The 25,661-nt window shown below is 52.9% G+C and overlaps 9 protein-coding genes across 9 annotated transcripts; 5 read left to right on the forward strand and 4 right to left on the reverse strand.

Annotated features, from left to right (window-relative positions):
* Window positions 1–991: 991 nt before the first annotated feature.
* On the forward strand, window positions 992–3,226 carry P174DRAFT_370429 (uncharacterized protein; the record flags this gene model as incomplete). Its single annotated transcript, XM_024822332.1, has 3 exons — window positions 992–1,370; window positions 1,545–2,033; window positions 2,436–3,226. 3 exons carry the CDS (start codon window positions 992–994, stop codon window positions 3,224–3,226), a joined length of 1,659 nt encoding a protein of 552 aa, XP_024683277.1.
* Window positions 3,227–3,578: 352 nt separating this feature from the next.
* On the forward strand, window positions 3,579–5,290 carry P174DRAFT_390233 (uncharacterized protein). Its single transcript, XM_024823474.1, has 2 exons — window positions 3,579–4,150; window positions 4,201–5,290. Exons 1-2 carry the CDS (start codon window positions 3,788–3,790, stop codon window positions 5,236–5,238), a joined length of 1,401 nt encoding a protein of 466 aa, XP_024683278.1. The 5' UTR covers window positions 3,579–3,787; the 3' UTR covers window positions 5,239–5,290.
* Window positions 5,291–5,473: 183 nt separating this feature from the next.
* On the reverse strand, window positions 5,474–8,416 carry P174DRAFT_441997 (DnaJ and TPR domain protein). The gene is made up of 4 exons (XM_024827480.1): window positions 7,348–8,416; window positions 7,127–7,297; window positions 6,137–7,088; window positions 5,474–6,086 (listed from the first exon to the last, which is right to left on the reverse strand). Exons 1-4 carry the CDS (start codon window positions 8,012–8,014, stop codon window positions 5,813–5,815), a joined length of 2,064 nt encoding a protein of 687 aa, XP_024683279.1. The 5' UTR covers window positions 8,015–8,416; the 3' UTR covers window positions 5,474–5,812.
* Window positions 8,417–9,360: 944 nt separating this feature from the next.
* P174DRAFT_431590 (uncharacterized protein) lies at window positions 9,361–11,307 on the reverse strand (the record flags this gene model as incomplete). The annotated part of the gene is made up of 7 exons (XM_024825702.1): window positions 9,361–9,689; window positions 9,732–10,224; window positions 10,274–10,428; window positions 10,509–10,634; window positions 10,841–10,913; window positions 11,137–11,211; window positions 11,269–11,307. The coding sequence occupies 7 exons, from the start codon at window positions 11,305–11,307 to the stop codon at window positions 9,361–9,363; spliced, it is 1,290 nt and encodes a 429-aa protein (XP_024683280.1).
* Window positions 11,308–11,501: 194 nt separating this feature from the next.
* On the forward strand, window positions 11,502–12,497 carry P174DRAFT_431591 (putative inositol phospholipid biosynthesis protein Scs3; the record flags this gene model as incomplete). Its single annotated transcript, XM_024825703.1, has 3 exons — window positions 11,502–11,857; window positions 11,905–12,346; window positions 12,396–12,497. 3 exons carry the CDS (start codon window positions 11,502–11,504, stop codon window positions 12,495–12,497), a joined length of 900 nt encoding a protein of 299 aa, XP_024683281.1.
* Window positions 12,498–12,620: 123 nt separating this feature from the next.
* P174DRAFT_421219 (uncharacterized protein) lies at window positions 12,621–14,076 on the reverse strand (the record flags this gene model as incomplete). Its single annotated transcript, XM_024824935.1, has 3 exons — window positions 12,621–12,985; window positions 13,032–13,920; window positions 14,056–14,076. The coding sequence occupies 3 exons, from the start codon at window positions 14,074–14,076 to the stop codon at window positions 12,621–12,623; spliced, it is 1,275 nt and encodes a 424-aa protein (XP_024683282.1).
* A 41-nt stretch (window positions 14,077–14,117) lies between these two features.
* P174DRAFT_442001 (putative erythromycin esterase) lies at window positions 14,118–15,751 on the forward strand. Its single transcript, XM_024827481.1, has one exon. The coding sequence runs from the start codon at window positions 14,245–14,247 to the stop codon at window positions 15,592–15,594; it is 1,350 nt and encodes a 449-aa protein (XP_024683283.1). The 5' UTR covers window positions 14,118–14,244; the 3' UTR covers window positions 15,595–15,751.
* A 127-nt stretch (window positions 15,752–15,878) lies between these two features.
* Window positions 15,879–18,474, forward strand: P174DRAFT_407539 (uncharacterized protein). Its single transcript, XM_024824138.1, has 2 exons — window positions 15,879–16,061; window positions 16,182–18,474. The coding sequence occupies exons 1-2, from the start codon at window positions 16,011–16,013 to the stop codon at window positions 18,138–18,140; spliced, it is 2,010 nt and encodes a 669-aa protein (XP_024683284.1). The 5' UTR covers window positions 15,879–16,010; the 3' UTR covers window positions 18,141–18,474.
* A 58-nt stretch (window positions 18,475–18,532) lies between these two features.
* Window positions 18,533–25,233, reverse strand: P174DRAFT_451541 (DNA-binding ATPase). The gene is made up of 5 exons (XM_024829010.1): window positions 24,749–25,233; window positions 24,656–24,673; window positions 19,750–24,600; window positions 19,232–19,684; window positions 18,533–19,167 (listed from the first exon to the last, which is right to left on the reverse strand). Exons 1-5 carry the CDS (start codon window positions 24,757–24,759, stop codon window positions 18,873–18,875), a joined length of 5,628 nt encoding a protein of 1,875 aa, XP_024683285.1. The 5' UTR covers window positions 24,760–25,233; the 3' UTR covers window positions 18,533–18,872.
* Between the last annotated feature and the right edge of the window lie 428 nt (window positions 25,234–25,661).

Consider the following 25,661-nt stretch of genomic DNA (forward strand, 5'->3'; position numbering starts at 1 on the left):
AAAGTTGTTAAATCAGAGACATGAGAATTCTTTGAAGAGTTTATTCAGAGTTGAATCTCGATAAAGAAAATGCATGAATGGCATTGTGGTACACTAATGGACTGATTACTTGGTCATGTTATAATGATTCCGCCTAGAGTCTTAGACTGCGCACCGATGAAGAGGTCTATTAATGATTATTCAGGTTCAATAACTTGAAGCATCCCTATCTCATTCCCGCTTTTTTGATGTGTGTAGAGAAAAATTCAGTGGCGAATCGGTATTATTCTGTTTCGCATGTGTTGAAAAGTGTCAGATCTATATATCGCAAGAGTTATATATACAAGCACTCCCCATGTCGTCCATGTGTCAACAAATATCTGTCAATTATAAACATACGATAACCATTCTCTTCTTTACACGAGTCTCAACGGTCCTTCAAGTCTGACGAATATCGGCAATAACCTGCCAACATTACGTATGTAGTATCAATCTGCCAATCCTTTGGCTGCCGCTGATCAATCACACCTTTCCACAGCCTCCTCGCCATTGCCGCCTGGCCATTTTCCTCTCCATCCCACTTCCATCCTCACCCACATCGATTCCATAGTCTTCCAGCTGTTCTTTTGGGATAATCTCGGAGCGCAAAAAGCTGGCTTTTAGTTTATCATAGCATATCATGTAAGTGGTACATCGTTTGCAATCGTCCCCACAGTCCATTTCGGACGCTGACAACGGCTTTCCAGAAGCAGGTCAAGCGCTGGAGGCCACAACGCCTCAGTGCCGTCTCAATGATTCTGAGAATATGAACAAATCGTCGATTACGTCTATGTCTCCAGCCTGTCAACAATACAAGAACACATTCAAAACCAAGCCCACTAGACTGCTGCGAACGGGTCTTTCTCATCAATAACAAGTGTCAACAGCGTTCGGTATCCTGATCTCAATCGCGGCAATCCAAAAACTTGCTCAAGGGCCCAGCGCTGTAGTCCAAACACCATAAGGATTGACAATGGACGGCCCTCCGCCGCCTCCACCGCCTCACGGCGAGAATCCGAACACCACTCACGGATTCAAAAAAGGCTCCGGTCTTCCGGACGGAAACTATGATATCTTTATCATCCCACCTCATTCCTCGGGCTCTGGCTTTCTATACCTTCCCTCGCTACAGACTCACCGAAATAGCTTCCTGGCCGGCGCTGTGTCCGCACTAGCGGTGGTTTACATCTGGCAGACACTGTCTCCCATTGTGAAGGCATGGTATCTTGCTACAGCTGCCAATGGTGGCGGAATGGGAGTTGCGGTCCTACTGGCCGTCGTTGGCCTTGCGGGATGGGGGTTTGGTGCATACCAAGCACATATAGCCGGTGCAAACCGAGACTCCGGAGGGAGTTCTCAATCCCGCCAGTCTGGGCCAGGGGGCCCTGGGGGACCTGGTGGAACTGGATTTGGAGGACATGGGGCTGCCGGCGGTGGCAGCTCTTACCATCAGTCCTCAGGTGCAGGCACTGGCCCGGACTATTCAAGAGGGCCCAATTTCGGTGGCCCTAATCCAGGGCCGCAAGGGACCTACGGCAGTGGCGGTAATTATGGAGCCGGCCCCGGCCCAGGAGGCCCGTACCCCGGGAATCAGTATGGCGCTGGTGCCGCGCCCCCGCCGCCGAATGCCGGGGCCCCACCCCATACACCTCCTCCGAATGCCGACCCGGGCCCGGAGAAAGCAGAGCCGACTTCTGGCAGGAGCGAAAGCAAAAGTAAGAGCGGCGAAGATTGGGAACGAGCTCGTGAAGAAACGAGGCGAAAGGAGGAGCTCAAGCGGAAGATGGAAGAATTCAAACGGAAAAGGGAAGCTGAAGCACGAGAAAAGCAGAAGCAGCGGGAACGCGAGGCCATGGAGAGGGAGCTCCGAGAGCGCAGAGAGCAGCTCGAGAGAGAGATGGCCGAGGCAAAGGAAAAAGCCGAACGAGAGGCGAGGGAGCGAGCTGAAAAGGAGGCGGCAGAAGCTAGAGCAAGGATCGAGCGCGAACTTGCCGAAGCGAAAGCTAAGGCCGAGCGTGAAGCAGCGGAGGCCAGAGAAAGGGCCGAGCGAGAGGCTGCGGAAGCCAAGACAAAGGCAGAGCGCGAAGCAGCTGAAGCTCGAGCTCAAAGACTTGCTGCTTTGGCCAAGGAAAGAGAGGCGAGAGCCAAAGCCAAAGCTGAAAAAGAGGCTGCAGAAGCAAAGGCCAAGGCCGGGAAGGAGGCCGCTGAGAAAGAGGCTGCCGCAAAGGCCGCTGCTAAAAAGGAGGCCGATGCCAAATTCGCCGCGCTCAAGGAAGCCGCCGCGAAGAAGTATGCTGAAAAGAAGGCCAAAGATGCCCAAGAAGCGTCAGCTAAAGAGGAGGCAGCGGCGAAAGCAGCGAGCAGCAAATCCGCAACAGGGTCAACGGCTCCCAGGACCCCATCTCCGAAAAAGCCAGCGTATACCGGCAGTGCTCGGACACCAACAACTGCGGACGAGGATGATGCCTATTCCTTCCGGCCATACGACCGACCCCGCCGACCCTATGCGGGTACATCAGGTTCCTCGGTCTATTCTGAATCTTCCTATGCCCCTTCGCAGTCGACAGCTCGGACAACCCCGCCACCTTCAACTAGAGGCGTCTACTCGACCAAAGATCCGGACAAGATTGTCATCCGAGGCGTTTATGCCTTCAACAATGCCTTCCTGCGAAGCCCTGTGGCGCAGTTGGTCTCTGGCCAAGGGATGGTGACCGATGGACTGGTGTTGCGCATCACTACCGAGGGACTCTTCATTGACGACGACATCCGAGGTGTACCTCAGCGCGAATGGGATGTCAAGGCCTGGACCATGAAACTGGTGGAGGTGTGGTGTCCCCAGTACGGAGCGACGGCGCAAGGCCGTCCAAACCCTAAGCCCGCTAACGTGTTCTCCCGGCGGAGCACCAATGAACCAACCCCGGAGGAGTCAGACGCGAATCTTGTGAACTTTCTGAAGGTGTGCAAGAACAAGTGCCGACTGGCATCACCTGACGCGGAGGAGCATGGGGGGCTGCATGTGCTCCGCGCCAGCATCCGCGACCAGGAAGGTCGCCGTTATGTCTTTGTTCTGCAGGAGACTGAAGGGTGGAAGGTTGCCGTGGGCCTGCAGCGTCTGCGCAAGGGCACACAGGCCAGAGCACTGGGTGTGTTGGGCATGGCCGGAAATGAATGCCGGACGCTGCTGGGGAACCTTGGTTATGTTGCATAGTCGTTGCTACTGAGCGATCTGTCTATTACGTTTTTCATTGTCGTTTCTCCATTCATCACCATTGCATATTCAACAGCATATTCGACAGCACATTCGTTATGAATACCCCAAGATTCCCCTCATGATTTTATAGTTATGATCGAGTTGTACTGTTTCTATTTCATAATGACCCTATTAGTGAGGTCCTCGGTTTTCTGCATATAGCGTGTACATAATTGAGCATCCATTCATACAAAAGTACCTATTTATCCTTGTCGACAGATGGTAGCGGGTGACGTTATGTCTTGAGGTGACGCACCCACGTGCTCACCTTCAACCTCAGCAGCTTCTACTTATCATCGTAACCATCATCATCACATTGTATGCCGCATCACAGCTCCATCATTGAATAGACCAAAACGCTCGTCTTCCCGTTTCATCATGTCGTAATCTACAATTCTGTATATTCGACCTTCAGGTTGCAAGTTACCAACGCTCTTCTGCGAGCTTTCTTACCATTATCCGCTCCATACTACAACCTCGAAATCAATACTCGAGAAAGTATCAATCTAAAACGGTATCATGTCCGAGATCGATCCTTCAGACCATCACCATGGCTCTGCACCCATCTATCAACCGTCGATGCTAGACGAGGATCAATCTCATAGCGCAGCTCCCCTCTTACCCAAGTCTGACGAATATGAAACCGCATCAGCAGACGGGATGAAAGGGCTCGAAATGGGAGACGTCAAGAACCTCAGCCCGAGCCCGAGCCCCAGGCCAAGCTCGACTTTCATGGTTGACGACGAATGGACCCCTAGATTCAAACGGAGCCATACTCGAACCAGAAGCTTCAGACGGACCTGTCTGCTGTTCCTTCTCAAGGCTGTTCTGGCCGTTTGGTTCAGTGTAGTGCTTTACAATGTGATTAGATATTGTGCGAAGGTGAGTCTGCCTGCATCTAATGATAGTAAACACTACTTAACTGTCTACAGCACTCGCCCAAATCCACCGGTGGTGATCTCCCAGACACCAGCGCCAGCACCAGCGACGGGGGTAGCCCCGCGTCTGCATCTGCATCTAATGACCGAAGAATAACCGTCGACTCCAACGCCGACAACATACACGGCGTGTACCCGCTCTACGACTCCCTGTCCCTCACCACCACAACAGGTAACATCACCGTAGCCATCGCCCCGCAGCCCGCACACCCAGACCACCCATTCGAGCCAGCACGGCTGCATATCCGCTCCCTCTCAGGGACAGTCACCGTCTCATTCACCGCGCCCGAGGCAGCCGTCCTCCCGGACCTCGAACTAGCCATGGAGCTGCACCAGGACCAAGATGGAAATGGCTCATTGCCACATAGCGAGGGCATGAAAACCTGCGATCTCCCCGCCCGGCCCTACGAGCTCGACATCCAAACTGAAACTGGCCCCATCGCGGGCCGAATGGTGTTTTCGCGCTCTGCGCGGCTGGTTTCGGGCGGTGGTGATATCACTGCTATGCTTATTCCGGTCATTGGTGGTGTTGGTGAGGATTGTACCAGGGGGATGTGGCGGAATGTGTCGATCGTGACGGAGACGGGGGCTGGTGAGCAGCGGGTTCATGTTACCGAGCCTTATGTTTTAAGTTCCAAAACTGAGGCGGAGGCGGAGGCTGAGGCCAATTACTTTGTGGCGGGGTGTCATGTTGCGGGGAATGGGGGCATGGAGGTTGCGTATCCGGCTGCTTGGGCTGGGAATGTGCATGTGCGTACTGAAGGTGGGAGTGTAAGGCTCGAGGGGGAGAGAGTGGAAGTTGTGCAGTCGGGAGAGGGGATGGTTGATGCGATGGTTGGGAGGGGGAAGATCAGTGATGATGAGCAAGACGAAGACGATGATGACAATGACGAAAGCGATGATGAGGATGAAGATGACAAGGAGGAAGACAACGACGACGATGATGATGACGATGATGAAAGAAGGCTAGCAGGACGGATGGATGTAACCTTCAGATCCAAGGAGGGGTCAATCCTGTTCTATGTTGGGTAAATGAATTCGATAATCAGAAAAAGTCTTCGTTTGCAAGAGTGAATGAACCAGCAATGGCATATTCCCGTCTATTAGACACGACCCAATAAGTAATCGACCATGGAAAATCTGTCATTCATATCAAAAGAGGCATCATCATGCCCCGTCAAAATCAGTAACCGTACATGGAGTATATAACGCCTTACAATGACTTCCGCCACGCCCTCAAATCAAATGATCTGCTTCTGCTCGAATCCCACTGGATACGTGGCAAGCCACTGAAACAAAACGACAAAGAACCTCGACCCAGATACCATCAGGGCCGACAAAACTGGAAAAAATGATAGTCAAGAAAGGAAAACAAAAGGGACGCCAATCTATCGCATCAGGCATCAGGAGCAGTCCGGAACCATCAATGCAATGCACCCAGGGAATATTTTGAAAGACGACACACGTATGCATGGAGCGGCCTGTTATGCAGATGAAGGAGGCAAGACCAAAGCAGAAGAGTTCTATCGTCGTTGTGGTATCAATCACATCGCTTCACGACCTTTTTCATCTATCGTGGGTTGAAACTGTCGGGTTGAGTCTGAGTTTAGAAAGGGAATCCACCAGGGAAGCCCTGAGACTGGTGGTGGTGGTGGCCGCCGCCGAAGGGATGGCCACCGGCTGAGGCGAATCCTCCGCCGCCGTTCATCATGTTGAAGAGAACGCTGGGATCGATGTTGATGTGAGTGGCACCACCCATGCCTCCCATGCCTCCCATGCCGCCCATGCCGCCCATACCTCCCATACCACCGAAGCCACGGCCTGCAAACATTTCAGCAGGGTCAATGAGATCATCGCCATTGTCGTAAGCAGCGCGCTTCCTATATGACGTTAGAATCTATCAGTACCATCAGGCCGACGGGAAACTTACTGAGGGTCGATCAAAGTTTCGTAGGCCTCTCCAATCTCCTTGAACTTCTCGTCACCGGCCTCACCATCCCGGTTCTTGTCGGGGTGGTACTGGATGGCCAGTTTGCGGTAGGCCTTCTTGATCTCCGACTCGGATGCGTCCTTGGAGACACCAAGAATCTTGTAGTAGTCCTTCCGCTGAGCCTTCTTCAGCTCAAACTCTGCGCGGCGAATGTCCTCCTGAATGCCCTTCTCACCGGGGTTGGCCTCTGCTACCGCCTTGTAGTCGCGGATAGCCTCTTCCCAATTGCCGGCACCACCGTAGGCCTTGGCGCGCATTTTCTGCGCCTTGACGTACGAGGGATCCAATTTCAGCGCCTCATTGCAGTCGTTGATGGCATTCTCGTATTCCTTCAGGTTAATGTATGCCTGAGCTCGGTTCTGCAGAATCTTGGAATTCATGTCCTTGTTCTGAGGGTCCACCCCGAGCGCTTCGGACCACAGCTCGATAGCCTTGCGGTAATCCTTGGCCTTGAAAGCATTGTTTCCTCCCTCTTTGGTGCGTGTAAGCTTCTGGACGGTGCGCAGCAACTTGATCGCCGGTTTCATGTCCGGATCCAGACCCAAACACATCTTGAGCGTTTTCAAAGCCTGCTCGGATTCTCCCAAGCCGTAGTACGCACGAGCACGGATCATAAGCGCATCAGGGTCCTGGTTGTTCTCGCGGAGCATAGAAATGGCGATATCCTGCGCTTTCCTCAACGAGTTTTCGTTACCCATCTTCAGTTGTGCTTCGGCAGTCAGAAGAGTCCATTTGCGGGGTTCCTTGACTCCGCGACCCAGCAGCTGCCGTGCCTGCTCAATGCAGAATAGCACCATCGACACACCCCGATCTTCCGCCAAGGTTTCCTCGGCTTGTTTGATGAAGCGCTGCATCTTTTCAGGAGCGGCACGGTCGGTCGCAGAGGCGGGGGCTGAACACGGGACAAAACCTCGAGAGCCTCGGACGGACGTCCCAACGCAGTCAGAATGCGGGCCAGACGATACATGATCTTGGAGTTGTCGGGATCCAGCTCCAGTGCGCGCTCGGCATCTTCTAAAGCTTCGAGGTAGCGGTTGGCAGAGAGATATGCCGCAGCCCGGTTGGAGAGGTAGATGGAGGAACTGGGGTTGATTTCAATGGCTAACCAATTAGCCTTGTGGAATACTCTAGATATGAAAATGCATACTCACCTTTGGTGAACTCTTCAATTGCGCGATTGTAATTTCCGTCCTTGAAAAATTTATTGCCCGCCAATTTAAATGTGTCGGCTTCGGCGACCGAGCCATTGGACTTGTGCGGCGGCGGGGTAGGAGTCCGGTCAGTCTGAGCGCCGTTCACACCATTGGTGTTCTGGGAAGGAGAGGCAGGCGAATCGATATCCATTGAACTTCGATCGGCGGCAGAAGCCATGGCGGATAAACGACGTAGCTCGTCGGGGGGAAGATTCAAAGGATGAAAGTCGGGATCGCGGGAGTAACGATCGAAGGTGGAGGATAGCCGGGAGGTAGGGAAACTGAACCTCGCAGCGGAGGCGTCCTTGGACGAGGAAGATTTGGATTTAGCGGAGGTCTGAGATCTCGACTTGGATTTGGACGATCTCGAGGAGTGAGAGGACGGTGGATGAATGGATGATGAGGAAGAGGAACGGGAGTCGGCGGTGGGTGTGGATGGAGAGCGAAGATGAGGATGATGACTGGGGTTGTGGCGAGACGAAGAAGTTGAAGTCGAGGACGACCGAGAAGGAAGAGTCTCCGTCGATAGAGGAGGACTTTTTGGCGATGAAGTCTTCTTCGAATCCTCTTTGGAAGAAGTGGATCGCTTGGATTTGTGACGGGCAAAGAGTTGAGGAAGAACCATCTCTTTTTCTTCTTGCGGCGTTTTCCTGTTCTGGTCTTTTCCTGGTTATGAAAAAATTGCAGTCGCTGATTGGCTGAGCGTATCGAATGTCAGCGAAGGCGGTGGAAATGTTTATCTTGATATTCTTCCGCTGGTATACTGGTGAGAGGAGGCGATAGTGAACAATATAGAGATGGGGAGGAAGAGATCAAGAAAAATATCAGATATCCAAAATCAATTCACGGTGTTTTCACAGGATCGTGAATGCGATGTGGTTAGGAGGAGAAGGATGCCATAATAGAAAATGTTGATGCTGCTGATGCTACAGTCATGTGCTCTCAAGTACTGTGTTACCTTGTGTGGTGTAGCAGAGAAGTGAGAGAGCTGTCAATTCATCAACAATATTAGCAGAGAGAAGTTTAATATATTAATGATGACTTGTTATCTTCTCAATTGTCCTCTCTGGATTATATCTATCTATCTTGTGATCAATCCTCTACCCCATTTACTTGGCCTCACAGAGAAAACCAGGAGGCTGGTAAAAGTGATCAAGTGCTGCTGCTGGCTTAGCGTGCATTTGTGGAAGCTCGTCGATTGTTCCGTGGACGGGACAGAAGTACTGGCATTTAGCTACGATTCTGACGCAAGTAGAGTCAGTCTATCTACGCAGTCCTCGAGATGAAGAGCCTAGACAGGCCCGACATTGTTTGTCCATTTACTATGTTTTAAACAGAGGGTATTCCATCTTCCATTGCATGAGAATGATGGACCATCTGCAAGTAACAGACGATCTAGACTAACTACTAACTATCTAGATAGTGCTTGACAGCATTTGAAGCATTGACTACTGGCGAATCACCCACTGGCCCAAGCGCCCACAAGCGAGTCCCAGGTCGACACGTACCCGATCCTGTGGCTTCGATGGGTGAACCCAAAGGTTTGGAATGGAGCACGGCATTATGGTTAGTACTCAGATTTGACCGACATTTCGAATCAGAATAAATCATTCCCTGGACCCTCCTGATCCCCAGTCTGTTCTTTGGTTTATGGCCTCGTTTCCACCGCTGCTGGAGAGTCGTTCGGAGTTGCTGGACCATTCTCGACACTGAGATTCAGTTCGTCCAATATGGGATGCTGCTCTGCTTTGCGAATGGCTTCAGCCACTTCTAATTTTAGTTGTATCTCTTGCTTCGAGAGCTTAAGGATCTGTGGTGTAATAATCGCTGTGTGGTAATCGCGCACCAGCTCTGTCACGGTTGCGCGGCCCATACGAGTGATTTTGCCCTCGGTCTTTTTCAATATGCTGGATAGCTCTTCAGACACTCGTTGGGCACTCTTTTCCAGGATTTGGCACCTCGGTCGACAAATCAGCGGAAGCCTTCTCTCTCTCCTCTAGATTCAAATGACGGGCTTTGGAGCGCCAGAGACATTTGGACTTCAGTGACAGAAATGTCATCGGTCTTCGTACAGATGAAGGTTAAACTATCGCATATGCAATCGAAGATCATCTGCGACTTGAGATGCTTGTTGACCAACGACTGGGCGATCTTATCATCCACAGCTCTGTTTATGGGCGCCACGATCCAGTGGGCCGCACAGCGCTTCAGATAGTCGTCTGCGACAGCGACACGAGCAGCGTTTGAGTCATACAGGCCAGGAAGATCCACCAGGACCGCACCGGTTGATAGCGCCTGGGCTTTGACCTACAAACGGACTGTCTTGATAAGCGGCCAAAGACCTGCGTCCTTTCGGGCTGTTCCGCTCTTGCTGTCGATGTAGGGCTTGAGCTTGTCTGCAAGCATCCGAGGGTCGTCTTCCTCGATCAAGAACGAAGATCCCAGCAGCTTCGCGATGCGCGGATGGCCAAGCAGCCTTCCCATCGTGGTATCTGCGATATTCCCGTTATCGAGTTCGGCATACACAGCCTTGATTTTCTCCCTGGTAGTCTTGATGGCGTTTATATCCGGATTCTCGTCCAGCATCTCATGGCACATGATCTCTAGCTCTCGGTTCCACTCCTCAAGCTGGATAAAGTGAACCTCCGCTTTGTATCGCCGAGGGCCGTCATTATAAGCAACCTCGGTGGCTGCACGCATACAGTTCGTTACCAGCATCCCCTTCTCATCAATGATCGCATTGATGAGGGACGATTTGCCGGCGCCCGTGGCCCAAGATCCAAGCAGTCCACTGATAGCGTCCCCCCAGTCCGTATCTCCGGTCGGGACATGGATCTGGTTGAAAACACCGAGGAGTCCTGAGCGCAGCCTTACCTTTCTTTACAGCCGCTTCCAGAGCAGAAACGGGAGCGGCCATGTCATCACCAGGATGGGATTCTCCGCTCTGCTCCACGCGGCCATCGGCTCTCTCGTCGGCCTCCTTGACACTCAGTGTTTCGTGGCACATGGCCAGTTCCGAAGGAAAGGTGGACTCCATTCCTACGATCGGCAGTCAGATCAGTCTGGGGATGAGCTGGTGGCAGAAGCCCTGCCTTGGTGTTGATCTTGCTCATGATGACCATGCTGGGCGGTTTGTTCAGCTGGAACCTGGAACTCTACTTGCTGCTGCTGCATACTGCCAGTGATAGTAGTGTTCATATTGTTGTAAATGTATTCCGTAGACGTAGATGTAGATGTAGCTGTAGCTGTAGATACAGGTGAGATAGGGTTATAGAGTGCACGTGTTCAGCAATAGAATAGATTAGTTTGATATAGAGGGTAGTAACACTTATCATCATGCAGTATGATTCATGTCCTTTTTATCTGGTGAATTGAAACATAGGGGTAAGTGACTACCATAGTTCTAAGGAGTTTCACAAAGAATGGATAGTGAATCACTTGGAGTACTTACGAAGTGGACTGAGCGAATACTGAGAGGCATCAGGGTTCGTATATGGTTGTAGATTACCTAGAGATGCGCTGACCTGGAGGTAACTAGTATAACATCATTCTGTTCCTTGTGTCTAATATTCTCTTTCCGGGTTGCTGGTATGGAGTGATTGTACAGTTGAGTCCATTGTACTCTTGGAAAGCATGCTCTTAATCTGCTATTGCTCTTCTGCTTCAGTCTTTTCAGCAGTGCATCCTCTCTTCCTTGGAACTAGCATTTCCCCTGAAAATACCTTGGTCTTCTTGCGGCTTGCATACCTTCAACTGAGTAGGAGTTGGTTTAGTATGTTGGTGTATGATAGCTAACTTAGAGGTAGGCCTGTATGACATAAGCTGCCACAGTCCGGTTGTTGTGAGCATCACAAGCCAAGAACTTCGCCGAACACACACCGACGTCATCCTAGAATCTTTCTTCATCCACCACTGCATATAGGGGACACATGATGTTGGACTAGTCCTATCTTCAGCGTTGATTGTATAACATTTCACTTTCTGCCTTCAAGTTCCAGTTTCGTCCTGCACAGAAAAAAAATAGAACGAAAGATTTTCGACCGCAAGACACATAGACCAGCAAGATGGCTTCACGAGAGCGATCACCCCCTTCAACTGCATCTACCACCACAATGCGGCCTCCAACGACAGCTCTTCTTATCTATCCAGTGACCTTACTTGTGGGATCGCTCTTTTCCATCCTTTCTCCCACAGCCCGAGGCTCCCGACAAAGCCGTTACGCGCGTCCCGCCTCTCTGGCACCCTCCATCGCCGCCAACGTGAACCTTTCCCCTCCAAACCCGGTCAACTACTTCGCTCGCAAGGATAACATCTTCAATCTCTACTTTGTCAAAGTTGGCTGGCTCTGGACCACGCTCGCCTTCGTCTCCCTGCTCGTTTCTCAACCCGCCTACAGTGCCCCTTCCGCACACCAACCGCGCCGACTCGCCCAGGCCGCCCTCCGATACAGCCTGGCCACGCTAGTGTGGTACCTAGCCACACAATGGTTCTTTGGCCCCCGATTATCGACCGCAGTTTTGTGATTACGGGCGGGAAATGCGAGCGCGTTGTGGCGGAGACGTCGGGAAACCCGGCGGTGGCTGTTGCGCAGGCGGGGTCTGTTTCTGCGGGTCTGGAGAAGATGTTTACGGCGGCGGCTTGTAAGGCAGCTGGGGGGTCGTGGACGGGGGGCCATGATGTGAGTGGGCATGTGTTTATGCTCGTGCTTGCGACGTCGATGCTGGTTTTTGAGGCTGTCGGGGCAATGAGGGCCGTTTCTGCGGGGGCGGAGGGTGATAAGAAGGTGGATGGGGAGGTTGATGGTCAGAGTGAGGGTGAGAAGGTTCAAGTTCAGAGTGAGGATGAGCAGGGGAATTGGATGCGGACTTGGTCTTTACGGTTGGTTGGGGCTGTTGTGGGTTTGGGATGGTGGATGCTGTTCATGACCTCGATTTGGTTCCACACGTGGTTGGAAAAGGTATGTTTTCTTATCCGGGAAGAGAGGTCATGCATTGCTAATGGCGTAGTGGTCTGGGCTGCTGATTGCTCTTGGGACGGTCTACGTTGTATACGTCTTGCCGTTGAATGTGCCGGCCTGGAGGGATATCGTTGGAATTCCTGGAGTATAAGAACGACGATAGGTATGCATGCTAGACTTTTGTGTACGAGTAGGGACATCTTTTCGTTTCATTCTGTGCATTGGCATATATACTCTGAATGCAACCGTGTACATCACCAATTTTTTGCCTTACCTACTTTTCTGGACACTCCGGCTCAGGACCCAGATACCCGCTGCGAAAGGCTGCACCTGCTGTCAGTTTCTCCACGTTCTTTTTGGCTGTTTGTTGCTCACCTCCAGGAATCAACGCCGCGGCATACATGATCCGAGTGATGGGCCGCAGATCGTCTGGCGTCACGTCGGTTGCGAGAGACAGCTCCATGTACGGATCCCAGGCCGCGATGATGGCATCGGCATACACCTTGAGGTCGACCGAGCGCTCTTTCTCAGTGGTCTGTTCCGCCTGGCACTGGATGCCCATACACGTCCCGAACTCGCGAAACGCCAGCCGGTACTTGATATTGCGTTCGAGGTAGCGGTTGACCTCAAACAGATCATCTGTGTCCATCAGCTTCATCCTCCAAGCAACAACGACAAGAAATACAAATCTGCTCAAAGCACCGCCCCGCCAACCTCGCCGCCCAGTCCTCCTTCTCCGAGAACCAATGCGCCGTCCACAGCGTCATCCCCAGGTCCAGTGGATCACTCGACACAAAATGCTGCCCCTTCCGCTCCATCACGCGCTTATAGTCCGCAATCTCCTCAGCCAGCACCGCCCCTCCACCCGCCTGCTTCGCCGCCCCCTGCAGCAGCCGAAACACCACGTACCCATCAATGGGGTCCAAATTTCCCTCGGAAGCCACCAGCGGCGCCGACAAATCCATCGCCATCTTCCAGACCATCCGCGGCCGCGCAGACTCACGGTTCACAAAGAACGGCGGGTGGATCGCCTTGGCCAGCGCCACTGCCTGCTCGTTGTACGCCGGATCCCCCGTCGCCAGCGACAGCCGGTTCAGCGCAAACATCCACACTGTCAGGTAATGGTGGTACTGGCCGTCCGCGTCCGGGCCGCGCTCGTCCATCTTCCCGATGCGCAGCCCGCCGCCGAGCGGGTTCTCCGCCGTCGCGCCGGGCAGCCGTGCCTTGCCGTCGCGTGTGGAGCCTAGCACCTCGTGCACGGTCTCCACGACCCGCCGCGCGAGGACAAGGTACCGATCATCGGGCGCTTGGGCTGCTTTCGCGAGCGACTTTTCGTATTCGCGGTGCATGGTTATCAGGGTGAGGACGCCGAAGGCGTCGGTCCAGAGGTAGCGGCCGCGGTGGCCGCCGGAGTTTGGGGAGGGGTCCAGGCGGAGGGGTCTGGGATGGAGGAGAAGCTGCCGTAGAGGGATTCGACGGCTTGTTGGAAGCGGTCGAGGCGCGGGGAGGGGCTGCTTATGGGGGTGGCCATTGAGAGGGTGCGATTTTGTGCTTTTGTTGTTATTGTTAGTACTCTAGCTGATAGGGATTTAGATCTAAATATGGGAAAGACTCTGCGGAGACTATTCATTGCTTATTGCGAGAGATTTGGATTTATTATCTACAGGGTTTACACGATATAATATGCGTTGTTTGAGGTTCTTTGGTACCATATGCTGCGGTGAAGTCATGATGATAGAGAGCTGACGAGGAGGTGATTTCATTCGCCGCCTGGCCACCACTAGTATTAATATCTTGAGTATTTAGTAGTCGAGGCGCGCATATCCGACTCCTTGCCATCGACAATGAACTGATTAATGCAGTTTGTTCATCGATTATTTACTCGCTCTCGGCCCATGATGGCGCAACTCCAGCAACTTTTCACCGAGGCAGCCCAGCCGCTGCCCCCCATCTCGGACCCCAGCTTCGGCTCGCATTTTGATGACTTCGGAAATTACAAGGTCGTGCTACTAGGTGACGGTAGCCATGGCACGTCGGAATTCTACGCCGCGCGCGCGGAGATAACCAAGCGGCTCATCGAGCAGCATGGCTACACGATGGTGGCCCTCGAGGCGGACTGGCCCGACGCTGAGGCCATCGATCGCTACGTCCGCCAGCGTCCCGGCCCTAAGGCGGGCATTGGTGGCAAGGCTCGCGACCTCGAGCCCTTCAAACGGTTTCCCACCTGGATGTGGCGCAACCGCGAGATGCAGGATCTCGTCGAGTGGATGCGCGACCGCAATTCCAAACTGCCCGACGAGAAGAAGGCCGGGATCTACGGCTTGGATCTCTACAGCATGGGCGCGTCCATCCGCGCCGTAATCGATTACCTGGACCGCGTGGATCCAGCCGCGGGCAAGGAGGCTCGCCGCCGGTACGGCTGCCTCCAGCCCTGGGTGGACGAACCCTCCGCGTACGGGCTGGCCTCGCTCCGCGGGATGGAGGACTGCGAGCGCGGGGTGCTGCAGATGCTGCGCGACCTGCTGGACAAGCGGCTGCAATACGCGCAGCACGATGTGCGCGACGGGGAGGAGTTCCACAGCGGCGAGCAGAACGCGTTTGTCGTCCGCGACGCGGAGCGCTACTACAAGGCCATGTACTACAGTTCCGCCTCCTCGTGGACACTGCGCGACACGCACATGTTCGACACTCTGCGACGGCTGTTCCGGCACAAGCCCGCTGACGCCAAGGCCATCGTCTGGGCGCACAACTCGCACTGCGGCGATGCGCGCTATACCAGCATGGGCACGCGCCGCAAAGAGGTCAATATCGGTCAGTTGATCCGAGAGAATTTTGGCCGCGAGAATGTCGCAATCCTCGGATGTGGCACGCATACTGGCACCGTGGCCGCCGCCCACGAATGGGACGAGGATATGCAGGTAATGAAGGTGCGGCCGTCTCGTGATGATAGCTGGGAGATCATCGCCCACGATACGGGAATCCCCAACTTTGTGATTGATCTGCGCAAGGAACACCTCGATCCTGCTTTGCGTACGGCGATGGCCGCTGAAAATATGCGCCTGGAGCGGTTCATTGGGGTCATCTATCGTCCGGACACGGAGCGTGCCTCGCACTACTCGCAGGCGTATCTCCACAACCAATTTGATGCGTATATCTGGTTCGACGTTACTGAAGCCGTCAAGCCACTGGAGAAGGTGCAACCAAAGACTCCTTTGGGACAGGAGGAGACCTATCCATTTGGCTTATAGTGTGTATTTACCAAAGGTAACCAGACTGTCTGTTAGTACTGTTTTTTAGTGATCCAAAGGGGAACAATTTAATCAGAAGATAGTCAGAAGAGAACAATATCCGCAAGTACAGATTATGATCGACTGACTCTTGCATCATGTCATGCTATGATAGCTGGTGGCAATGCTGATGATATGATAGTGTGGTGGGAGAACGTAGCAACTGACGTCAAAAAAAGCTCACCGCCTGCGTTTTGTTGTTTTGTTTACACTCTCGCTTCCAGAATAGCTTCATCTCCCTTGCGCCCTCAGCTATCCATCCCTTTCCTCGATACGTATCCTCCTCTCTTACCCTTGGGTTCCATCCGTCATTCTTTCAAGCATTGTATCCATCGCGGATTCCTGCTGTTGGATCTCCCTTTTTCCCATCCACAATCATGGCGGTTCGCCGTTCCGCCCGCCTCAGAGGCCAAAAGGCGTCATCAGAGGTGGGAACCCCTCTTGGCAATTGAGACGCGCCTGAAGCTATCGAAACCGTCTACCACGGTCTCTGAAGCTAGAGTGCCCTTACGTCCAATAGTACTGACAACCCTCGCTTCTCACTATAGGAACCGCAGTCTCAATCTGAGACACTCAATGACCACACCAACGGAAATCACGGCCAAAACACCACAAACAAAGACGGGAGCAAGAAGAGAAAGAAGCTTCTCGCTGTGATGGAACGCGACGAAGGCCGCGATGTCGAATCTCATATCACCACTAAAACGCCCACCAAATCCATCCAGACTCCAACCAAGCCATCCAGTGTCAAAACTCCCGTCCCCTCCAGTGCGAAGAAATCGATCGGTGCAAAAACCCCAACTAGCGCCATAACCCGTCCATCCCATGACGAGATGCATCCGAGCAAGGTCCACCAGAGTACCACGAAGCAAGCGGACTCGGGTCTGATCCTGGGTTTCAACCCTGTCAAGAAAGATGCCAATGGAAACGTGGTGAGGGAAACCGTGGCCCACGATACTCCCAGCAAAGCCAAGGCCTCACCCTTGAGCCAGTACGGCACTCCCGGTTTCGAGTTCAAATTTGCCTGCCAAGAGTCTCATCTCAGCGATGAGGCAAAGAAACTCATGGAGAGTGTGCGTGAGGATGTCGCCAAGATCAAGGCCCAAATGGTTCTCGAAAAAGATAAGCAAGATGCTGCGGACCGTGGCGCTGAAGGACTAAATGGTAGAGACCGCCGCATTGCACAACCCAAGGGCAAGGCCGGCCGCTTTAGCAGCGCTCATATGGCGGAGTTCAAGAAGATGGACTCCATCGCCAACCATCCCTCTGCGTTCCGCGCTGCGCCAGGCCGCTTCCAGCCAGTTGGGACAACGCTCAAACGGACCAACTCGAAAGCGGGCTTTGATGAAGCCGAGTCAAGGCGCCAGTCGCCTCCCAAGTCGACGGCGAAGCCTTCTCCTGCCCCAGCCGCGCCAAGTGCGAAACGTGTCAAGCATGACAACACTGACGACGTTTCGACTCGCCGTCCGACCACCGAGGCAGACAAGACCCCCAAGACGACTCTTCCGCGTCCTAGATCTGCTGTTCGCAGTTCCTTGATGACGCCCACACGAGCCTTTGCTGCACGCACCTCATCCGTCAGCCTCAAACCACCTCGGACCAGCATGATCCCTTCGCTGGCACGTTCTCCGGTCTCGAAGCCTGCTGGCATCCCGCGCACGCCCCAGACCGATTTCAACCCACGTATCAAGAGCAACTTGCCCACCCTGGGTGGTCTCAAATCTATCCTCCGCCGCCATCAGCCCTTATTCTCCCGCGACCCTTCGAAGATCGCTGCAGGCACTCATGTGGCCGCTCCGGACTTCACCTCTAACTTCCTTCTGGGTGCGTCTCGTGAGCCTTCGGTGTCCGAAGAGCCCGCTCCGACACCTTCGCCCAAGAAGCGGGTCGAGTTTACTCCCACCACCAAGTCTCCAGCTGCCAAAGTCGACAGCGAACTGGACCAGCCTTCTCCTTCTCCGTCGAAGATCACAGTGTCTGTTTCCAATACCACGTCGGACATTGTGTATCCCACCTTGCCCGTCCTGACGCCGGAGAAGACCTCTGCCGCAGCTATCAGATCGAGTCAGGATGGCACTCCAACCGTCCGTCATGTCCGCCCATCCAATATCAACACTCAGTCAACCGCTCTTCCCGACGTTGCTGGTATGCCGCACGGAATTGGCAATAAGAAGGCAACCACCCTACCAGACATTGCTGGTGTGCCCCATGGCATTGGTAACAAGAAGAGACACCGCGCGACTGAGGACGAAGTGGACACCGAGAATGTGCCTCCTGCAGATTCCACTTCGGATCTTCGCAGTGCTAAGAGACTCAAATTCAGCGCTCCATCTCCGGCGAAAGCTCCTGCGACCCTCAGCCCTACCAAGGCCCGTACTCAGACCCCTGTCCGCACTTCCTCGATCTCCAGCCGTACGGGTACACCCGCCAGCGCCAGAGCGAAGAGCCGAGGCGTTCTCAGCATCAGTCGCCTGAACATGCTCGCTCAGCCCAAGAACCGTCGTTGAGCGATGACGGCATGTATCCTGTTTAACGAATGTTCTAAACACCTGCATAGATGGCCATGCTCATTTACCCCTTTGAAACCCTCTACAGTGGTTACGATCGTACAGTCGCATTGCGGTCTAGTGTATCTATGTTTCCCATTTGAATGGTCTGCTTTTTTCCCCTCTGAGGCGCTCGGATTGCATTTGACTGCGGACTATGAACCGGCGTATGACGGTGTCTGTTCTTTCTTTTTCGAATTTTTTCTGGATGTGGCTGATTGATTGTGATTGAAAGTATGATAGCCACCAGCTCAGGCTCCGACTGTTTCTTTCTTCCTTTTTTGTCTGTACGGGTACCAGAATGAAGTTCCTGACTTCGAGGTCTACGGACCGATACCATTGACTCCTTTGCTCTATCAATATAGGAAAACCATAATGCGATCGTAAACCCATGAAGATGTCGTTTGTATATGTACAGAACAGTTTTGAGTAAGAGTACAGGGAATTAGAAGGCTCTAGGTAAAAGGAAGAAAAAGGGACAAATCATCACAGTGAAACAAATAGAAAAGGAAATAGAGGGAAGAGTTCACTTCAGTCCCATGCGTCGTCGTGTCTATCCTCCGTGTTCTCGTGTCTCGTCTCGTCTTAAGGTACCTGGACCCCTCCAAAGCAAGCCAGACCAACGCCAGTAGAAAGAATAAAAGTGGAAAAAGCCAAGCCAATAGCCGCAACCCGAAAGACCACAGATAAAAATCAGCCTTTCATGGTAGCCAGGAAAGAGTCGAGATTGTACTCCTCCTGGTACTGGCGGTCGTCCCAGAGTTCGCCGAGGTCGTCGAGCCAGCCCTTCTTGCCCTTCTCCTTGACGTTGCCGTCGATGTCGACCATGTCGACTTCATTACCAGCCGCGTCGCTGGGCTTCTCGGCTGTTTCGGCCGTTTCGCCTAGGTTGAAGAGGTCAAGGAGTTGGTCTGTGTCCATTGTGCCGAGGCCGGCATTTTGCTGGTTGACCACTGTGGAGGCGACATCGATCTTGAATCGTTGCAGACTAGAAGAAATGGTTAGTTACGAGTTTCTTTCTCTGAGGCAGTCGGACCGGGACTTGGACTTACTTCAGGATCTTCTCCTCCAATGTGCCGCGAGTGATCAACCGGTAGACGTTGACGACCTTCTTTTGGCCGATACGATGGGCGCGGTCCATGGCTTGGATATCCTTCTGTGGGTTCCAGTCGTGCTCCACGAAGATGACCGTGTCGGCGCCGGTCAGGTTCAGACCGAGACCACCGACGCTGGTCGTCAGAAGCAACACATCGTAGCTGGGATCCGTGTTGAACCGGTTGACAATGTCCTGACGCTTGGTAGCTTCGACGCTGCCGTCGAGACGGAGGAATTGAACGGACGGAAGCAGCCTCTTGAACACTTCGCTTTGCACGATATCCAGCATCTCCTTCATCTGACAGAAGATTAGGGCTCGGTGGGGACTGACATAGCTGGCGCCGCTCAGATCGCCCTCGCTTGGCGGGTCAACACCAATACCGCAGTCGATGAGCAGGTCGCGCAATGCGCTGAGCTTAGGCGCATGAGCAACGTCTCGAATGTTGGAGTGCTTGGCCGCAAGATATTGCTGAACCTCGTTGTACTGCTTGTGACCTTCCTTGACGACGAGCGCGGGGAGTTGCAGAGACGACGCATGTACTGCAAGGCTTGGAAGATGTGCTCCTTGTCGGACTTTTCGGTGCTTCCCACCTTGTCCTGGAGAGCCTTTTGCTCTTTCTTGCTGAAATCCTCGAACAGTTTCCTCTGAAGCTCGCTGGGGTCGCAGTAGTAGTTTTGGATGATCTTCGGCGGAAGGTCATTCAAAACTTCCTCTTTGAGGCGACGTAGCAAGAAGGGAAGAACCTGCTTGTGCAGAGCTTCAATAGCCAAAGCTCCCGCTTCCTGTTCCTTGGAAGACGACTTGCTGAAGCGGCTGGCCGCGATGGGCTTGGCGAATCTATCCAAAAAGACTTTCTCCGTGCCAAGGAAACCTGGCATAAGGAAGTCAAAGAGAGACCACAGCTCCAACACATTGTTCTGGATAGGAGTTCCCGAAAGGATCAGACGGTGGTTGCTAAGCAAACGCTTAACTGCGATCGTGACCTTGGCCTTGGGGTTCTTGATAAGGTGACCCTCATCCAGAACACAGTAGTTCCAGTTGATCGGATTGAGAACCTCGTTGTCGTTGCGGCAGATATCATAGGATGTCACGACGATGTCCGCGTTGGGAAGAGCGCTTTGCAGCCTTGACCGCTCTGCAGGTGGACCGACGTAAGCGACGCAGTTGAGAAATGGGGCATATTGCTTCAGTTCTTGCTGCCAATGTCCGGAGAGAGACGGCGGGCAAACGATCAGAGAAGGAAGTTTCCGAACCTCAGGCTTCTGAGTCCGAGCGAACTCTTCCGCCCGCAGGTGGTGGTCACTGGCGACAATGCAAATGGTCTGCAAAGTTTTACCCAGACCCATGTCGTCGCAGAGAATGCCATGAAGATTATAGCGGTTGAGAAAGGCAAGCCAGTTAACACCTTCTTGCTGATAAGGTCGAAGCTCCGCTTTGATGGCCACGGGGATCTTGAATTCTTCGACTTTTCGTACATCCAACATCTGCGCCATGAACTGCCTCTCCCGGTCACGTCCTTTGAGCAGTTCTTCTGACAGACCAGGTGGGTCGGGTATTCCAGCTTCCAACGGGACCAGTTTCACCAAGGTTGCGAAAGACGTTGTGGCCAACAGCCTGACCTCGTTGTCCGAATCGCTCATCCGACCGAGGACAGGAACAACGAGAAAGATGACATAAGGCAGAATGCCGTCCTCCATCACATGAATCAGGTGATAAACGCACTCGACGACGCCTTGACGGTGGTGGACATCCAGAGCATTGTTGATCATAGGCAGGACCTTCTCAACCAGCATGGTCATGCCTTCGACGGTAATGACGCTGCAGATAGTGGCGAAACACTTGGCAGCTGCATATCGAATGACAGAAAGCTTGCATTGAAGCGCCTTAACTACAAGCGGCATGAGATCGACCACCCATGGGTAAAGTCCCGAGTGAAATTTGGGAAGGATGGCACGCAACGTGGACAATCCATCCACAACTTCCTGGCCAAGTTCGTTTTCGGGATCACGAATGTTCGCCGGAAGTTCGTCGCCGGCAAGAGCTTCTTTCAATGGTCGTTCTATCAAAGAAGCGAGGTTAGGCACCTTGGCCATAAGCTCAGAGCCAAACTTGACGGCCAACTGCTCGAGAGCTTCTTTGGCGCCACGACGCATGATTCGAGCCTCCTTGGCCTCTCTCTCGAACTTGGCAGCATCTGGATGATCGCGCCGGTCTTCTTCTTTACGGAGCGAGAGGATAGACTTCTCGAGAGTCGCATTGTGGTGGAACTCAGGGGTCTCAGAAGTATCCACGCAGCAGTACTTGACAAGATTACCGATAACTTTGTCGACGGGTCCCCGCTTCGTGGAAGTGGTGTAGTACTCAACGAGGCTGGCAATAGCAGTGGCAGAGCGCTGTTGCAGTTCGGCGTTCTCCTCTTTCTTTATGCTATCCATCATTCCCTTGATAATATGGCTTGGTTTCTTCGGAATGTCGCTTAAAGCAACCAGAGCGCCTGCCGCGGCAGCCCGAACACGCAAGTCTCTTTGCTCTCTGACATTCCTGGCCTCGTTGATAGCGCTCTCAGCCGTTGCGCGAGTATCGTTGAGGACCTGAAGAGCGGTAATGCGCTGAGCCGGAGTAAGACTCTTCTTGAGCCGGTCAAAGTCTGGGCCAATGACCTTCTCGGCGTCAGACAGCGAGAACGCACTGGGTCCAGCCTCGGCATCCCCCTGAACAATGACGGCGAGGACAGGCAATCTTGAGCCGGGAACATGTGCGTGGTCGCGAAAGGTGTTCAGAAGGGAGTGACACTGTGCTCGAGCGACATGAAGATAGCAAGCAATGTCGCTATACCACGGAGGACGCTCGCCTTCGATGATTGGACGCAGTTGCTCACACAAAGTAGAGGCATACCTGCCACCAGGTCCAGAGAGCTTGGCATACTCCTCCACTATCATGGCCGAAGCGAGTTGCGACGTCGAGGCCGAATGGTCGAGTCCTTCCAAGATAGATTGCCATAGACTCGGGAGTCGGTTCTGGTCCCAGAAAAATAGAAACTGGCCGAGAGCTCTTGCGACATATATCTTCGACCTCAGCATGGTATCCGCACCCACAAGGTCAATGTCGCCTTGGAGCATGTGCCCGTCGACATTGTGGGCGGAAGGTGGTGGCGCCTCTTTCTTCTCGGACTTGCGCCGACGACCTTTAGATCCTTCAGGCGTGTTACTAGCCGGAGATGACCTGGCAGGAGCCGCAGCGCTTGACGGGAAAGGCAGACCCGAGGGTTTGATAAATAAAGAAGCGTCCATAGGAATCGGGTATCGCGGAACACCAAAAGGACCCATGCTTAGAGTAATAAGGGGTCTGATGTGACTTAGGAGATCGTTTTCTGACTTGAAGGAACCGCGAGTCTCCAGAGATTTTAGTAGCTCTGACCAGACCTGAAGAGACTGCTTCAAAACGCCCTCGTTTCGCTCCACTAGCAGATTCTGAAAGATCAAACGCACTGTCTTTCCGTCAACCCACTCGTCGGTGCCTTCGCCCTCGAGTTGCAAGAATGTCATAAGGGCTCGAAGAACCGCCGAGCGGACACTAGTGATAGTATGCCGTAGAAAAGGGTAGAGGCGAGGAACGAGTTTACCAAAGGACGATTCCGGATTGACCGCTGCATTGGCCTTCATCGCGTCGAGAACCTCTTGGAATGTACACAGTTTCGCCAAAAGGTCCATGACTGAACCTGTACTGGCGCTGAGATCATCCTGCAAATTCGAAAGGCAATCCCAAACGATGGTCATTAGGGTGCCCAAAGTACTTTGACGAGTTTTGACAAATTCTTCGGCAATGGGAACAAGCGTTGCCGCGCTCACGGCACGGACATCGTCATCGTAATCCCCTAAGCCCTTCATGACCGCCTCGAGCACGCCATCCATGAGCTTGGAATCCTTGATGAGCAGATCCTTTCGAACCGCTACTAGATACCTGAGACCGATCATGCCACCGTGACAAACTTCCCAGATAGGTCGTTCCAGGCCGAGATCGGTCTGCATAATGATTCTATAGAGACACTTGTAGACAGAAATGACCGACCGTGAGGGGAGTTGAGACAGGAGTGCACCTAGCGTTTGACCGACGGTCTCTCGGATGGGAGCTACGACGTTATCTGAGATGTAGTCACCAAAGCGATCGAGCATGAGCACACACAGGAGACGGCACGCAAGGTCGTCCAACCACTTGCGATTTAATATATCATTCTCAGCCCTGCTTTTCCCCTGCACACGGCCGGCACCGGCGCCCTGGACGCGAATGACTTCACGCAAAGCCATCGCAGCACCATGGCGGATCTCCCAGTTGGGATCGAAAAGATCGACCATGAGGACGTCACACATGAGCTCGAAAGGCCAGTTCGGATTGGGACCATTTTCTGTGGGCTCTGGCTGGAGTAATGGATTCTCTGGAACTGCAGCTCCTTTGAATTCCGAGACTATCTTCGAATCATCGTCGCCGGCGGATCGGTCTAACGAGAAATAATCTGGCTTGGAATCGCCGTTGCGCTCTTCTCCATTCTCTGATTTGATGGGATAAGGTGTGGCGACCGAAGGCGTTGTCACGTTTTCCGACGCTCTCCGCGAGGACAGGTCAACTACACGCACTTTATTCGCCCCCGTTCTGGCACTCTGCTTGTTCTTTCGCTTTAGCTGATTGAGCTGCCGTTTGCTCAAGCCCGACTCCTCTCCATTGGCGGGTTCAATCGGCGACGCCAGAGGCTGGGAAGTGCCCTGAATGCTGTGCTGGCGGGAGGCAACGAAAGATGGCTCTTCCTTCACAACCGGTTTCGAAACCAGGTCGTTGTCATTGATTAGGTCCTCTTCGATGTACTCGCCGGCGAGACCCAAGCGGGAGGTCAAGGTCTTCTTTTGATGCTGCAGTCGGGAAGCAGGATCCATAGCGGCCAGAGAATACTCATATTCCTTGCCTGCGCTGCCGAGTAGTCTCTTTCCAAATTTCAGGATAGAAGAGAGATCGAGTCGCTCCAGTTGGAGGAGCGAGTCGTCCGTCGGGGACAACAGCTCCTCTTCCGATTTGATGTCAACATCGAGATCGTCGTCCTCGGCCTTCTTGATCTCCTGGCCGTCATCCTGGTTAGGATCAAAGGTGTCTGCATTGGCGACAATGAGACCTATTGCCTTGGCTGCAGCGGTTCTGGTGTCCCATGATTTGGATCGAAGATACGGTAGAATACGTCCGAGTAGATTAAATAATTCATCTGGATGCTGCTTTTGCACATCTGCCAGTTGCTGGGCGGCAGTGTTTCTGATGAGAGGCGTACTGCCAGTCTCTAGTAATCTGCAAAGGTAATTGGTCAGTTGGCGAAGACGAGGCTCCTGGAGAGCAAACTCACGTGACAAGACGATCAAGTCTAAACGTAACCGGTTAGCGTCCATTTGTATACGATACGGAAACGCCCGGATTATGATGGACACGATTCACTTACCTGGAAGTCATGGCGGGTCGTCAACTCGGATGTAAGCGCAATATGATAAAAGATTGATCAGGAAGAGGGAGCTGTAATCGAGAAAAAAATTATGCGCACAGGGTATAAAAGAATTTCCATAAGAAAACAATCAAGAAGAAAAGAAGATGACGAAGAGAATACCTCCCGGCAGGTAACAGAGATCAAGGGAGGTATGGTAAAATACACAACGTCGTTACACCCGCGCCACAGCCATTGACGGAGAAGTGAATGGAGAAATTGAGGAACAGAGTATAATAATACTCAAGAAGTGAATATGAAAATGAGAGAAGGCGAATAGGAGAAAAGAAACAGAAATAAGAAATAAAACAGGTTACAGGACAGCGATGTTGTACTGCTTGCTTGCCTGCAAGTGTGGCTGTTCTGTAAGTATAGATAGGTAGGTATGTGTCGGGCGGCTCCTTAGGTAACCTGTCCTGACCTGTTTCTGTTTCTGTCCGTCTTGGATCATCGACCTTTTTTTCTCCTCTCGAGGTCACGCAGGCTGTTTATATCATTGGGGGCATCTTTGGCTGGGCGCGCCTGCCCATGTTTGGACCATGCGCGCTAGTCCCAGAAAGGCTTAGCTGTCTCCACTCCCGTAAAGGTTTTCTTATTGTCACGTGACCGTCCCTCGCCTGGATCGACGGCCGTGAAATTTCCTGCAAATGAGACACCGCAAAGGGTCATGATGATCTGTTTGGATCATGGACAACCCAGATTTTTCTGGTGACATGGTCAGGTTATCGCGATTCCATTTGTAGACACTTTCAGAGTTATATCGTCGATTGAAAATAAGAAATTGACTCTCATATCTACAGTCTCTCAAGCAAAGTTCTCTGCAGAAACACGTTCATCAAGATATACTTCAGACTTGGGTACCCGTGATTATATA

The sequence above is a fragment of the Aspergillus novofumigatus genome (genome assembly GCF_002847465.1).
Source record: "Aspergillus novofumigatus IBT 16806 chromosome Unknown P174scaffold_4, whole genome shotgun sequence".
NCBI lineage: Eukaryota > Fungi > Ascomycota > Eurotiomycetes > Eurotiales > Aspergillaceae > Aspergillus > Aspergillus novofumigatus.